Genomic DNA, 14,865 nt, shown 5'->3' with positions numbered 1-14,865 from the left:
GTTCCCGCGGAAGGAGCTGGGCTCAGCGTGCGGTAGTACCAGTCCCCGCGCGCTCCTGTAACCGTTCGGCGGGCCGGAGAGAGCGGGACACAATAGTCCTGGGGCAGATGTTCGGGGAACCGGAGAGCACAGGCGCGACGTAAGCGAGAGGTGGGAGAGGAGGGCTACGGCACAACCTCAGGCTTCTCCGCCCCTTCCGCTAGGTTACTCCTGGTGGAGACCGCCAGGGAAACATCATAGGGCCCCAACCTTCCTCGCCCCCTTAAGAGAGCGCAGGCGCAAACCAGGTGGGCGGAGTGGGGCGAAAGCGCCGGTTGGCGAGGTGAGGAGCTCAAGTGTTGCAGGTCTCCGGTGGGGGGGTGCGAGCCGTAGTTGGATGTTAGAGCGCAAGCGCAGTAGTGCCGGGACGGGAGGCGCGCGCCGCTGTGGGACTGAGCACGCAGGCGCGGAGTCCTCCCCACTAAGGGCCAACGCTGGCGGGGCATTAGCGCGCAGGCGTCTTGCCGGGAGCGGAGCCTTAGAGGTGGGCAGCGGGTTTCCGGTTCCGGGAGCAACGAACGGCCGCGGCAGCGACAGCTATCGCTTCAGAGGAAGCGTCTGCGGAGGAGGAAGAAGAGCAGGGCAAGGCGGGAGTCACAGGCGGGACCCTCGCCATGGGTCCGCGGACCTAGAGCGGCGGAAGCTACCGGCCCGGTGCCGAGCTGGTGAGACAGTCGTGAGGGTGGAAATGGAGAGCGCTCAGGCGTAGGATGGGGAAGAATTGAGGCTCAGAACGCTGACGGAGAGGAATGAAGGGCCCTCAGGCCGACGAGTGGGAGGAATGGCGGCGTCGGAATATTGAAGGGAAGAGTAGAGAGGTTTTGGCGGAGGACGGGGAAGAATGGGGCTCAGAACGCTGACAGGTGGACGTGTCGGGAGCCTGGACGAGGACGGAGAGGAATGGGGGAAGGATCTAAACGCTGAGGAGAGATCTCGGGGCCTCTCAGGTTAAGGAGAGAGAAACGGGGGTTCAGAACGCCGAGAGGGAGAAATGAGGGGTTCTCAGGTTGATGACGGGAAGAGATGGAGGCGTTGGGATACTGAAAGGGAGCGACGGGGGCTTCCTCTGGAGAACGTGAAGTAAGAGGGGTTTAGAATGCTGAGCTAGGGATGGGCATGATCTTGGGACAAGAACGGGGACGAAAGGGGGTTGGTTCAGCATGCTGAGGGGAGAAATCAGGGTCTCTTCAGGTGATGAGCGGAATAGAAGATAGGAGACACGGAAGGGAAGGGATGGGATGAGAAACTTTTTAGCTGAACATGAGAGGAACAAGGAGGTCTGGGGACTGAGATTGGGGAGGACTTGTGGCTCAGAACACTGACAGGGAAGATGAGGAGGCTTTCGGGCTGAGGAGCAGAAGGAATGAGGGGGTGTTCAGGGTAAAGGTGTGGAGAAGCTGCGGGCTGTCTGGCAGAGGACACAGGAAATTGAGGCAGTAACAGTGGAGGTAGCAGGTAAGAGGACGTCAGAAAGGGAAGGAATGGGAGGGCTTTGACTGAAAGGGAAACTGGGGACTCCTGGGTCAAGGAAGGGAGCGAACGGGAGGTCAGAATACTGAGGCAAAGTGCTGGGACCTTGGTCTGGGGACGAGCAGAATGGGGGCCTCTTGGGCTGACGATGGGAGGAATGGGCCCTCTCAGGCTGAGGATGGGGGGTATGGAGGTTTCAGGGTGACAGAGGGGAGGAATAGGGGCCAGTGGGTCAAAGATAGAGAATGTCTCCTGGGGGGAATGACAGGGTCCTAGGTTGGCAGTGGGGAGAAGTGATGAGTTCTCAGGCTGAGGATGGGGAAGAATTGGGGATCGGGACATTGAGGGAGGCATGAGGATCTTTGGGTTGAGGATGGGGACTTGAAAGTTGGAGACAGGGCTGCCAGGTCAAGAAGGGGTAGGAATGACAAGCTCCTGGGCCCAGGACAGGGGAGAATGAGGTGGGAAAGGGCATTTTTCTCTTTCTTGTATTGGCCAGTTGCCTGTGGTAGGTCCCAGGTCTTGGAAAAGCATTACTAAGTACCGGCGGTTTGTGTGGTTAGGGCACAACATGTCCTCCCCCTAGAGCCTCAGTTTTCCCACTGCCCCCTCCGTGTTGCAGGCCGCTGCTCCTTCCTGTGGCCCCCATGGCTGAGGACTGGCTGGACTGCCCAGCCTTGGGCCCCGGCTGGAAGCGCCGTGAAGTCTTTCGAAAGTCAGGTGCCACCTGTGGACGCTCAGACACCTATTACCAGAGGTACTGGGTGGGTTGTGGACAGAGTCACGGATAGGGCTAAAATCAGGGGGTGTGGTTAAATTTGTGGATGGGTTGAAATTATGCAAATATAGTCGATTCTTACTATTTGCAGATTCCATATTTCCAAATTACTCTACTCACTGAAATTTGTACTCAAAGTCGGTACTCACTATACTTTCATGGTCATTCATAGACACGCACAGAACAGCAAAAAATTTAAGTTCCCTGATACACTCATTCCCAGCTGAGGTTGAATGAGGCCTTCTTATTTTAGTTCATATACTGTAAACAAGTGTCTTTTTCGTGATCTGCTAAGTGCTGTGTTTTTCACATTTTTGCACTTTTTATTGGTGATTTTCGTATTTACAGTGCCCCCCCAAGTATAGTGCTGAAGTGCTGTCTAGTGTTTTAAGTGCAAGAAGTCTATGATATGCTGTAGGAAGAGAATAACACGTTAAATAAATTTTATTTGTGAGTTGCAGTGTTGTTAGGTGTGAGTTCAATGTTAATGAATCAAAAATGTGGTACATTTAGAAAAAGAAAAGGAAATGTTCTGATTTGTACACGAGTCTGCTCTGGAAAATGCTGAAGTAACATGTATAGTATGTGATGAAGTTAAGGGAAAGGTGGAAAAATAGCCAAATTTGAAGATGCATAAGGAAATACTTAGTAAAATAAAATGTAGTGGACAGTGTGAGAGACTGGAAGCCAAGGACATTGATGGTTGTGTTACCCCTGATTAGGAATATGTTAAACCTGTCTCAGCTAGTACTGACTGGCTCACACGTTTCAAAAGGTGTACATCGTGAAAGACGTTAAATTTGCATACAAGGCAGGTCCTGCAGATCAAGAGTTTGCAGAGGAATTTTAAAAATACCTGGTAAGTGTTACGTGTGAAAAGTGTCATGCAGAATAGGTTTTACTGAGGAGACTGGCTTGTTTTACAAGGACCGTGGTAAAGGTAGCTGTGTGACATAAATGGTCTCCAAAGCTCCTGAGTTTAAATCATTCAAAGGCCATGCTGTCAGTCATTCGTAGGAATGTATTAAGTAGAGTGTCTTTAAATAGGAAAACAATAAAACAAGGTTACATATTGATTAGTTGACAGAAATGTCCCCTGAGGCTCACATTACCTTAACCTATAGTTCCACAAGAACAGAGGTTCTAGATTCACTAATTCAGTGTTCAGCGTGACTCTGTAAGACATACCAGGAATAATGGGAACCGAGTATAGATGCACAAAATGTACATGTTTATATGCAATTCACATTTAAGGATCTAAGGTAATTATTGAATTTTTTTCACTCTTCCTGAACTTTATTGTTTTTTTGTTTTTTTGTCTAAGTAGTTGTTTTTGTGGAGGAATATAGCAAAATCATGAATATAATTATGTTTGTTTATACTTAATTATATGTTTATCCCCATATTCGTAATTTGTGTGAAACTGTCAAAATTTAAAATTTTAAATACTTTTGTCAAGAACCGTAAAGCAACAGGTTTTATCTTAATTAGGGCAAGATAACAAGTATGTTACAATTTTGTGGATGCTGGTAGGATATAGGAGACTCCTGGGTCAGAGATGAAAGATAGTTTATTATTCACAGTAACAGCAGTATCCAGAATGTCATTATTTTTGTGCCAGTTCCCCAAATGCCAGTTCCCATAGGGTAACCTGAAGAGAACTGACTAACATCTGCCCATGCATTGGGTTGTAGGAAAAGAACCCTGAGCTTAAGGAATCCAATCTTTTATAATGTTAGGACAGTAAGGATGCCTTCCCTTTGCTCTGGAAGGAGAACTTATCTCTTATCTTCCAAGGCTGTTTGCTGTACAAACATCCTTGAAAAGATAGTTCATAACAAAGGACTATCAGTGCCTCTCTTGCAAGACATGCAGAAATGCTAGAGACCTGTGGGGTATTCTCTCCGAGAATATTAGTTGCTCCTACTTTGTTTTATATGTAGTTGCATTTGTTTGTTTACGCACGTCTTTATATATATATATTTATATGCTCACTTGTTCACGTGTACATTTTCAGACGCTTGCTTCTCCTGTGTTTTTCCTTTCTACGTATTTAGTACGTTAACTTTAATGCATTTATACATCATTCGACAAGTTTGTATTTCTGTCTGTGTTTATATTTATTTACATGAACAGACTACAATTAGTAGTGTATGTTATAAGTAAACATGTATTTATTTATGTTTATATTTTTCATTTGTGTTTGTATATATGCTGGTATTAATACACATTTTGTACTTCTGCTATGCAAGCTTAGTTGGGGTAAGACCTGGTAGGGCTCACAGGCCAATCCCAGGCTGCCAGCCCTCTATCCCCTGCCAGCCCTGCAGGTCTGTTCACGAGCCCAGTGGGAGGGTTGTGTGGGTGGAGTGGCCATGGCTCCACCGGGGTACCAATCCATCCTGGCCCATTCCCAGCCCCACAGGAGACAGGATCCGAAGCAAAGTTGAGCTGACCCGATACCTGGGCCCTGCGTGTGACCTCACCCTCTTCGACTTCAAACAAGGCATTCTGTGCTATCCAGCCCCCAAGGTACTACACAGTGTGGGGTACCCAGGCAGGGGTGACTGAGCCACCTAACACCCACCCACAGATCTCTTCCTGCTTTCCCTCTCATTTGCAGGCCCAGCCCTTAGCTGTCCCTAGCAGGAAGCGGAAGAAGCCTTCACGGCCAGCCAAGACTCGAAAACGTCAGGTTGGACCTCAAAAGGGTGAGGTCAGGAAGGAGGCCCCAGGAGATGAGACCAAGGCTAATGCTGACGCAGCCCCAGCTTCACTCCCTGCACCTGGGTGAGTGTTGGCCTAAAGTGAGCCAAGAGGGTGAGGGTTGTGGTTGGAGACGTACTCAGCCTCCCACACCCATGTTTCCTATCCCAGGTGCTGTGAGAACTGTGGAATCAGCTTCTCAGGAGATGGTACCCGAAGGCAGCGGCTCAAGACATTATGCAAGGACTGCCGAGGTGAGTGGCCCCAGAGCCCTGGGAGGTAGAGGTGGAGCAGATCTGATGTCAAGCTGGGACACCACTGTCAGCTTTCAGGTTGAATGGTGGATGAGGTTAGATATCTGATGCTCCTTGTCCACTTCTCTTCTTCCGCCTCCCTTTCCTCAGCGCAGAGAATTGCTTTCAACCGGGAACAGAGGATGTTTAAGGTAAGCACGACCTGCCTCCTCCTCACAAGTGTGCGGTGGGAGCAGGATGTGATGGGGGCTGGTAAGAAGGTCTGAAGGAATGATGATGGATCCATAGGGTGTCAGAATCATTTTGTAGGGAGCTAGCTATGGTCAGTGGACAGTAATGTGTTAATGGGGTGTCAGTAGACACAGCGATGAGGTTAACCGGGCACTTGGAGACTTTGGGGATGGCCTCTGGTGACAGCTTGTTAGTAGTTGTTAGATACAGTGATGAGGCATATGGTGGACTACTAGATATGGCAGTGGGGGCTAAAAACATACATGTAAGGGGCAGCATACCTGGAGCTACTCTGTCTGGGCCTGTGACCTCGCCCCACCCATTCCTGGCAGCGTGTGGGCTGCGGGGAGTGTGAGGCCTGCCGGGTAACCGAGGACTGCGGGGCCTGCTCCACCTGCCTTCTGCAGCTGCCCCATGATGTGGCCTCGGGGCTGTTCTGCAAGTGTGAGCGGAGACGGTGCCTCCGGATTGTGGAAAGGGTGAGTTGGGCAGGTAGGGTGGGCCCAAGGCTCACCCTGTCCTCTGGCTCTCAGAGCCCTGGCCCCATACATCATACCTCTGGCCTCCCTGACAGAGCCGAGGGTGTGGAGTGTGCCGGGGCTGTCAGACCCGAGAGGACTGTGGCCGTTGCCGAGTCTGCCTTCGCCCTCCCCGCCCTGGTCTCAGGCGCCAGTGGAGGTGTGTCCAACGGCGCTGCCTACGGGTGAGTAGAGGGGCCAGTGCTGTTGGGGCCAGGGCTGGGGCAGAGCTCATTCTGCTATTAAAGTTGCTACTGCTGCTGCTGCTTCCTCCCAGCCTTGCCCACCTCATGTCTTCTTTTCTCCCCCACCTCATGCTCACCTCCCTGGCCTCACCTACCTGCCCCTGTCTGCCAGCACCTTGCCCACCGTCTCCGTCGCCACCATCAGCGATGTCAACGACGCCCTCCCCTAGCTGTGGCTCCCCCTGCTGTGAGTGCTGCACCCCACCTTCTGTCTGCCTGTCCCACGCATGCTTTCTGTACTCCTTTTGGGGGTGGCAGTGGGGGTGGGGGTGGAGGTAGGGGTCCTGTGTCTGCCTGGTTCCACCAAGCCTAAACTTCTCTTCTGGCTTTCTCCCAGGGTAAACGTAGCCGCCGTAGAGGAGGCTGCGACTCCAAGATGGCTGCCCGGCGGCGCCCCCCCCGAACCCAGCCATTGCCTCCAGTTCCCCTGTCACAGCCTCCAGAGTCCCCAGAGCTGGTGAGGCCCTGGTGGGCAGGGGGAAGGCACAACTATAACCTTACCCAGTACCTGCCCTGACCCCACCCATTTGCCTCTGCAGCACCCCAGAGCCCTGGTCCCCTCGCCACCTGCCGAGTTCATCTATTACTGTGTAGACGAGGACGAGCTAGTGAGTGGCCCCACCCTACCTGGACAAGCCTAGACCCTCCCAGGGCACTTGGTTAATCCCAAAGAAGCAACTGCTGCAATGGGCCTAATAGGGGAACAGCAAGACACAGTAATGGGTACTAGTATGGGATAAGCAGACAATGGGGGAGGGACTAACATGGGATCGACAGGTGCAGTGATAGTACCTAATGTCAGATGAATCAACACTCTGGTGGGGCTAATAGGAAAAGCCAGCATAGGGAATGGAGTTCACATAGGCTGAGCAGATACAGCAGGCACAGCATCGGCAGCTATGGAGGGTCAGCAAAATGCCACTGGAGGTGGGGGTCAAAGACGTTGTCTTGGTAACCACTGGCCTAGCAGATGAAGTGATGGATACTGCGTTGGAACAGCCACAGTCCTAATGCTCTTGGGCACTGTCCGGTGCAGTGATAGTGCCTGGTGTTGGAACTAACAGATGCTGAGGTGTGACTGAGACCAGTGCACAGCCAGTTCCCTCTGATGGAGCTAGTGAAGGGGCAACAAGAACACTCGAACAGTGCCAATAACAGCACCCCCCCCCCCTTTTGCCTGTCCCCCAGCAGCCTTACACCAATCGCCGGCAGAACCGCAAGTGTGGGGCCTGTGCAGCCTGCCTACGGCGGATGGACTGTGGTCGCTGCGACTTCTGCTGTGACAAGCCTAAATTTGGGGGCAGCAACCAAAAGCGCCAGAAGTGTCGTTGGCGTCAATGCCTGCAGTTTGCTATGGTGGGTGATGCAGAAGAGTGAGGTGGGTGGGCTACGTTGACCTAGGGCCACCGCCCCTTCCCCGCCGTGCCTGGGAATGGTGGGCAGGCCTGGTGAGTAGGGCAGGCCAGATTCTGCATCTTCAGAGGGGTAGATGGAGCGGTGGGTTCAGGCAAAGATTAGCAAACATTGTGCTGGGATGAACTAATCTGAGTGGCAGTGGCATTAACATGAGACTAGCAAGCTCAGTGATGAGGGCTTCACGTGAAAGCATGTTCTGTGCCGTGACTAATGGGGATTAGCAGGCATGTTGATCAGGGCAGGGTGGTCAATCATTGCATCAGGTGGCCATAACACCCTATCTTTCTTCAGAAGCGGCTGCTGCCTAGTGTCTGGGCAGGATCTGAGGATGGGGCAGGGCCGCCCCCACCTTACTCTCGTCGAAAGAGGCCTGGCTCTACTCGAAGGCCCCGTCTGGGTCAGATACTGAAGACCTCCTTGACCACACCCACAACCCGACCAGGCCATGCCCAGACTCCATTGAAACAAGAGACAGGCAGTGGCTTTGTGCTGCCTCCACCTGGCACTGATCTTGTGTTCTTACGGGAAGGTGCAAGCAGTCCCGTGCAGGTGCCTGGCCCTGCTGCAGCTTCCACAGAAGCCCTGTTGCAGGTGAGGATCCCATCTTAGCTTGCCCTTCCCAGAACTACCCAGCCTTGTGCCAGGAAGCTGGGACCAAGACTGCTGCAATCCTCCTTCACACAGGAGGCCCAGTGCCCTGGCCTGAGTTGGGTTGTGGCCTTACCCCAGGTGAAGCAAGAGAAGGCGGATGCCCAGGAAGACTGGACACCGGGCACAGCCATCCTGACTTCTCCTGTATTGCTGCCTGGCTGCCCCAGCAAGGTGGGGGTCAGTGATGGGTGGTCTGTGAGCAGAGTGATGGTGAGCCATGATGGTGGTTCTTTGAGCAGAGCAACAGATATGCTGATTGCAGCCTCACCACAAAATTACCCCACCTGTCTGACAGATGCCCCACCTTCCCCAGGCAACTAACTTTGCCTGCTTTGCTGCCCAGCTAACAAAAATGGAACTCTGAGGAATGGGAAAGGTTTGTAGGCAGAGAGATGGATTTTCCAGGCTGAAGTGTGACAGAAGCGGGATTTGTCAGTATACTGACAGGTTGGCTGATAAGGAGACTCTTTTCTTAGGCCAACCCTGTCCCTCTGACTGCTGCCCGTTTCCCACCTCTCCCAGGCAGTGGACCCAGACTTGCCACCTGTGAAGCAAGAGCCACTGGACCCTGAGGAGGACAAGGAGGAAGAGAGCAAGGATGACTCCGCCTCCGACTCGGCCCCAGAGGAGGAGGCAGGAGGGGCTGGCACACCCGTGGTCAGTGCTGGGGGACATTTCACCCTGCCCTGAACCTGCTTTAGCCCCATTGGCCATGATGACCCATGATGTTAATTCTTCCCCAGATCACGGAGATTTTCAGCCTGGGTGGAACCCGCCTCCGGGACACAGCAGTCTGGTTGCCAAGGTGTGCCCCGCACAGTGAGGGGTGGTATGGGGTTGGTGCTGGTCAGATATGGGCCCTGAGTGTTAAAAATAGAGCCAGCAATTTGGCATGAGGCAGTGGGAGGTAGAGGCTTCTGTCACTGTGCTGATCCCGGTCAGTGAGGGGTTATGTGTAGGACCCTAGAGATTTCTCCTGAGGTTCAGATTAGGGCTTTCCTTGGGTGTATGGGGTGGGGGCTGGGGAGTAGAGAGACAGGAGTTAGTGGAGGTTAAGGATTTGATGCCCTGTGATGAGATTTGAAAGAAAAAGATAAAAGCCTGGTCCATATCTTTCTAAGAAAATCCAGAAGGAGTCAGATTTAATATATAAATTTTTATCCAGTGAATCATCATTTGGGGTTTTGTGGGTGTCTGGAGTCTCCAAGAGATGACAGGTGGGCTGGATAGTGGTGGGTGGGCAGATCTGGGCCCTGAGATGTACAACTGTACAATCTTAGGCTAGTCCACCTCCTGGAGCGTCCTCTGTGGAGAGAGTTGGGCTGTGTTTCTTGAACCTTTCCTGAGCCTGTTGAGGTTATTAAGAGTTTCAGCTGCTTCACAGAACTGTCCCTGCAGGCCTGGCAATAGGATGAAAGATAGTTGTCCCTAAGGACAGGGCTGGTGGGAGGAGGACAGGGAATACTACCTCCTGCAGAATGTTCGCAGGCTGTGTGCGTGGTCCCAGATACAGGCGACATAAACTGTTGGCCTAGGCACCTGGATTCCTTTGTTCCTACAAGCTAGTTTCTGCCAGCTGGAAACTCCTGCATCTGCCTTGGGCAGTTTGCAGGTACAGACTGAGTACCTGCTGGGTATACCGCAGTGTGAGAGATAACATGATGAATGCAATGACCCTGGAAGGCTTATCCTTCAGGAGACATGGATTCCTGTCTTCAGGGAGCTATCATCTAAGGAAATAGTTTCCTTGTGTGTGAAATCATTATATGTTAGTGGAGAAGGTAATGTTTAGTTGTTGGTATTGGAATATTTTAGCAGAGAGATAAGAGATAAGGGATAATTATGGGGAAATGGATTCCAGGCACAGAATACTAGGAAATGGTTTTGTGATGCTCCATTTTACAATGAGCAAACCTCATTCAACATATAGTCCTGCTCCCTCTTCTCTAGGTCCAAGGACCTTAAAAAACCTGGAGCTAGAAAGCAGTAGACTGGAGGCTTCTGCAGACTGTAGGATTCAAGGTGATAATTTACAGACTGGCTTTATGAGAGACAACACTGATCTACTCAGAGCTGGACCATAGGCTGAGGGGCTTATGTAGGATTCAATAGGAACTGGAAAAACCCACCACCAAACCTGAGAATCAGGCCTGTTCAGTACTTTGAGATTATAGAGGAAGTAAGCAGGAAAGGAAGAGAAAGAATAGAAAGTTGTATCTGCTCCAACTGGTGCGAATCTCAGGAGCTTGACTGATGAGAAGTGTGGATATTATGGGTGGGGGATCTGGGGTGGAGAGGGGATGTAAAAGCCACCACAAAACAGCCTATACAAGCCATCTTCATAATAATTTTTCAATGGCTTCTGGATGAGACCTGGTAGTGTTTCTGAACATTTCCATTTCCACAGAAAGACAGCATTTGAAAATGTAATGTGAATAAATGAGGAAAGGAACTGCTATTTGGTTAGTTCCTCCTACTGATCTATTTAGTTCTCAAGTCTTTTTAGGAAGACAATGATTTTTGCCCATTTTTACATACGGGAAAACAGACTCAAAGAAATTACATAACTTGTCCAGTGTCAAACAGCTAGTATCAATAAGCATAGAATCAAATCCAGGTTGTAAAAACCTTGTTTAAGCCACCAAACGGTAAGCCATAATACTATATTCGATAATGTGTAATGTTATAGTAACAGAAGTTTCCAGTGACCTTGAAAACAAGGTGGACTACTCTAAACAGAACAAATCCTTTACACTGCTGCCTCTAGCATGGTTTAGGGAGTGCCAAGGTTGTATGGATGGGGTCACCTTGTCACAACACCCTTGCATCCAAGAGACTGGGTTCTTCCCAGGCCTTGGGTGTCGTAAATATTTCTCAAACACTAAAGGACATCCTTCCCCAGTGGACACTTCGTTTTGCTTGTTACCCTCATTCTCCTCTGCCAAAGCAGTCTTCAGAAGTAAAGCTGCCAGCCTGGCTCATCTTTGCTGACAACTTACCTCCCTTGCCTATTGATGACTTTTGTGCTTGGTTTCTGCTCTTGGCCCCTCTCTATTAGGAGTATGAATTCCTGCTTCCAAGTCCTGCATAAAGGCCAGTCTTGACTCATCCCTGTCTCACTTCCCAGTTCTTCATAAAGTGCCGGAAAGTTCAGGCCTGCAGTTTGTTATGTAGCCAGCTTCACAGGGCTGTGACTGAGTGCATGCCTCCTTAAATTTTGTAGCTGTCTGTCTTCCCCTGCCTTTTTCTAGTCCCAGCCCCGCAGCTTTAGGTATTTCACATGTAGATTAGATATTTCCCTACCCTTAACCCTTTCTGCCACCCTCCTCTGTTCCTTCCTTTGCCTTACCTACTTGAGCCAGAGTCAAGACTGGATAATTTACTGATACTGTTTTGCCCTCCCCAGGACCCAGCCACCCAACCCTAGTATTCTGTAATGTCCTAAATGAAATTTATTTGATGGGCATTCAGACTCTTCTAAGAGTCTGGCTACAGTGTGTATCACAGTACCATTGGAAAAGCAGCACCACTAATTATATATACATATGCATATGTAGGTATACGTGTATATGTGTATATTTTAAGGGACTTCTAGGGATTTGACCTTATGTAGTAGTGGGAGCTGGTTAAACAGTCTCTGTAAGGCTGTTGTCTTTACATCTAATGCTGGAGCTTGAAGTCTGCAGGGCAGGCAATCGGGAAGGGAAGATGGATGTAAAGTGTGGGAGACGGAGGACGCTTTGGCGCGCAGGAGCACGAGCACGAGCACGAGCACGAGCTGGAACCGGCGAAGATGGCCTAGAACCCATGTCAGTCTCTCACCACCTCCAACTTCGATAATGTGGGTGTCCTACAGAAGAAGCTGGTGCCCTTCATCACAGAGTTAAATACTCATCTGACCCAGGAATTAGAGACGCTGAAGGAAGATCCCAGGGAAAGTGGAGCAGCTGCAGGCCTGGCTGCAGGCCTGACTGCTGTCCCACACCAACGAGGTGAGCCAGCAGATAAGTGACAACATGTGTGAACTGCAACAGTGCCTGGTGCCCCGCACCAACCTTCCGAGTGTAAAAACAGTATGCTGCTGCTTGACTTCTGCCCTCCAGTTACCAGGCAAAATGTCTCTTGTGGCCCATCCTAACCGGAAGCATACGGGGAAGGGAGTTCTGGGAAACGTAGCCTAGTCAAGGTGACACATTACAAAGCCACCCTGCCATGAATCAGCTCCCAAGGGTCTCACTGCTCACCTGAGGATAACTTGATAAAGCTACGTTGCTGAAAATGCAAAGCTGAAGACCATGGATTTCATGGTGACCCCAGCAAGTACAGAAATTCTGTCAAGCCCACCCAGAAAAAAACTTGCTGGTCTCGGCTATTTTTGTATCATTCATTCAAGTATTGAGAACCTGGCCCATGGTAGGCACTGTACTTGATACTGGGATACAGGAATGAAAAAGATATAGTCCATGCAATTTTATTAAATACATCAATATGTATTACAAATGGTGAATGGATATCCAACTTTATCATGGAATTTACTGGTGAAAATCTAGAATTCAGGAAAACTGTCGGGAGGACAGCCCTTGCGTGAACCTTGTTGGGGCACAATAGGAATTGGAAATAATATAAATAGTTTCTATCTCTGAGCTGTTCTATTTTAAAATTATTTTAAAATGATTTCTATTGTCCTGTTTACTGTTTTCATACATTTAGTGTTTATTTGGGGAGTGTCTTGATGGTGGTAACTGTTAACTCTGAGAAAGCGGGATGGTGGGTGGCAAGATCTAGGTCAGGTTCTGTCCTAGGACCAATCGCTTTCTAGGCCTTGGGGCAGCTTGGCTGAAAGCTGAGGCTCCCCTAGCTGGGCTCTAGTCCTGGCCCCGCCCCTCCACCCTCCGAAGAGGCCCGCCAGGGGGCGCCGGGGCCGCGGTCATCCCACCAGGGCTCGGGAGACGCGCTGCCCCCCACCCCTGGCCTCGCGGCCCTGGGGCGTGGCCTTTGCCCGGCTCAGAAGCCAATCCTTGGCGGGACCCGGAGAAAAGCCGACTCTCCTTCTTCATGTAGTGGTAAAACAGGCAAAACCGAACTGGAGTTAAGTTACGGGGAGCGCCCAGGGTGAGGGTGCGGCACGACGAGTTCTGACCGACGCTGGGACGTTCGAGGGCAGCAAAGTGTCGCCAAGGGTCGCCTTCCCCTGTCGCCGACCTCATTTCGACGGGATCCTTCGGGCTGTACGACCTCTGGGGGTGCCCAACGGGCTCTCTCGTAACTCCGCTGCTGTTCCCAACCCCCGTGCCTGACCGAGGGCCTTTTCATTGCCTCCCTTTTTCCCCAAAGGTGTAGTGTGAGGGGTGGTTCCACCCAGATCAACCGGCGGGCCAGTCGCCCGTGGGACTTGAAGATCAAGGAACTGACCCTCAGGACTCTGTCCAGGGAACCGAGACGACCTCTAATTTCTTTCTTTTTTGTTTGTTTCAGGCTACGTAAACTCTTAGCAGTAAATGAAAATGAGTATTTTACCGAACTGCAATTGAAAGAAGAAGCATTATAGGAGAAAAAAAGACAAAATGACAATTATTAAAAGAGATTATTAAAAAGAGAAAAAAAAGAGACATTATTTTGTGGCTGAAAAGCTGAACCAGCAATTCAGGAAATGGAATCCAAATCTAGAAACGTACCGCATACAAAATCCGAAGTGGGTGGATTACAAATGATTAAGGAATGCTAATTTACAGTAAATTGCAGCCTTGCGACGGTATACACAGTAGTTGTACTTTGGTTGTTAGATGTCAGTGACTAGGTTCTGATTTTATTCTGTGCTCTAGTGTTTTGTGCTCGTCCCACTTTAGAAGGAGAGTACCAAAGTGTCATTCTTAATCTGCTTTTAGTTACCACCGCGTTGTTTTTGACCAGAAGTACAGCTGTGGTCTCCACCTGTGCTGAGGGCCCCTTCTAGGTTCCCTGATCTGTGTTGCCTGTTCCCCTTCCTGGGATACAGATTCTCAGGCCTCATTGCCTGCACGTCTTACTCATGTCCTGACCCTGTTTTACTGGGATCCTTAACTCAGACTGTTGGCCTTTATTTTGCCCAGCCATGTCATGCCATGCCATACCCTCCTAGCCCATCTGATCTGCCCCCTCCCCCCATCCTAAGGTACCCCGAGTCAGCTCTGGTTTCTGCCCAGTGCAGTAGGAAGATTTTATTAATAACAGGTTTATCATTATTGGTTTGGGTGGGCTGACAAGACAGGCCGTCTAGGCCTTAATTGTCTTAGCTGGCAAATGAGAATACCTGCTGTTCCTATCAACCCTCTAAAGTATTTGTGAGGCCCAAAGGTTTTATGTGTGAAAGTACCTTGCAAATTACCGTAAAGAACTACACAAATAGAAGGTGGTTGTCCTGTGATGATTACTACCATCATCAAGATTCACTTAAAAATGGCCGCAAAATTTAACCTTCCCATAAAATATCCACTAACTTTTCTCATGCTTTTAGGCTGATTACAGGATATAAATAGCAAAGTCATTTGGAATGTAATTAGATCTTCGCCTTCACTTCG

General features: G+C 50.2%; 1 protein-coding gene across 50 annotated transcripts; it reads left to right on the top strand.

The window, feature by feature from the left end:
• Positions 1-30: 30 nt before the first annotated feature.
• On the top strand, positions 31-14,760 carry MBD1 (methyl-CpG binding domain protein 1). 50 transcript variants are annotated; one of them, XM_045459018.1, is made up of 19 exons: positions 31-139; positions 1,502-1,504; positions 2,132-2,266; positions 4,705-4,819; positions 4,881-5,077; positions 5,165-5,247; positions 5,398-5,438; positions 5,811-5,957; positions 6,053-6,181; positions 6,354-6,428; positions 6,579-6,698; positions 6,781-6,849; positions 7,430-7,597; positions 7,949-8,248; positions 8,342-8,479; positions 8,831-8,965; positions 9,052-9,113; positions 10,259-10,330; positions 11,988-12,097. In XM_045459018.1, exons 1-18 carry the CDS (start codon positions 108-110, stop codon positions 10,296-10,298), a joined length of 1,989 nt encoding a protein of 662 aa, XP_045314974.1. In that variant the 5' UTR covers positions 31-107; the 3' UTR covers positions 10,299-10,330; positions 11,988-12,097. The 50 variants fall into 50 exon arrangements, 49 of the variants coding, with proteins under 49 accessions (XP_045314974.1, XP_045314975.1, XP_045314989.1 ...); XM_045459019.1 differs by having other exon boundaries at positions 11,995-12,077; XR_006707800.1 differs by lacking the exon at positions 10,259-10,330 and adding an exon at positions 13,784-14,760 and having other exon boundaries at positions 32-139; positions 11,988-12,300.
• The last annotated feature ends 105 nt before the right edge of the window (positions 14,761-14,865 follow it).

This window comes from Leopardus geoffroyi, chromosome D3 (assembly GCF_018350155.1).
Source record: "Leopardus geoffroyi isolate Oge1 chromosome D3, O.geoffroyi_Oge1_pat1.0, whole genome shotgun sequence".
In the NCBI taxonomy this organism is placed as follows: Eukaryota; Metazoa; Chordata; class Mammalia; order Carnivora; family Felidae; genus Leopardus; species Leopardus geoffroyi.
Note: the sequence above shows the minus strand (reverse complement) of the source record. Positions and strands in the feature narration are given on the sequence as shown.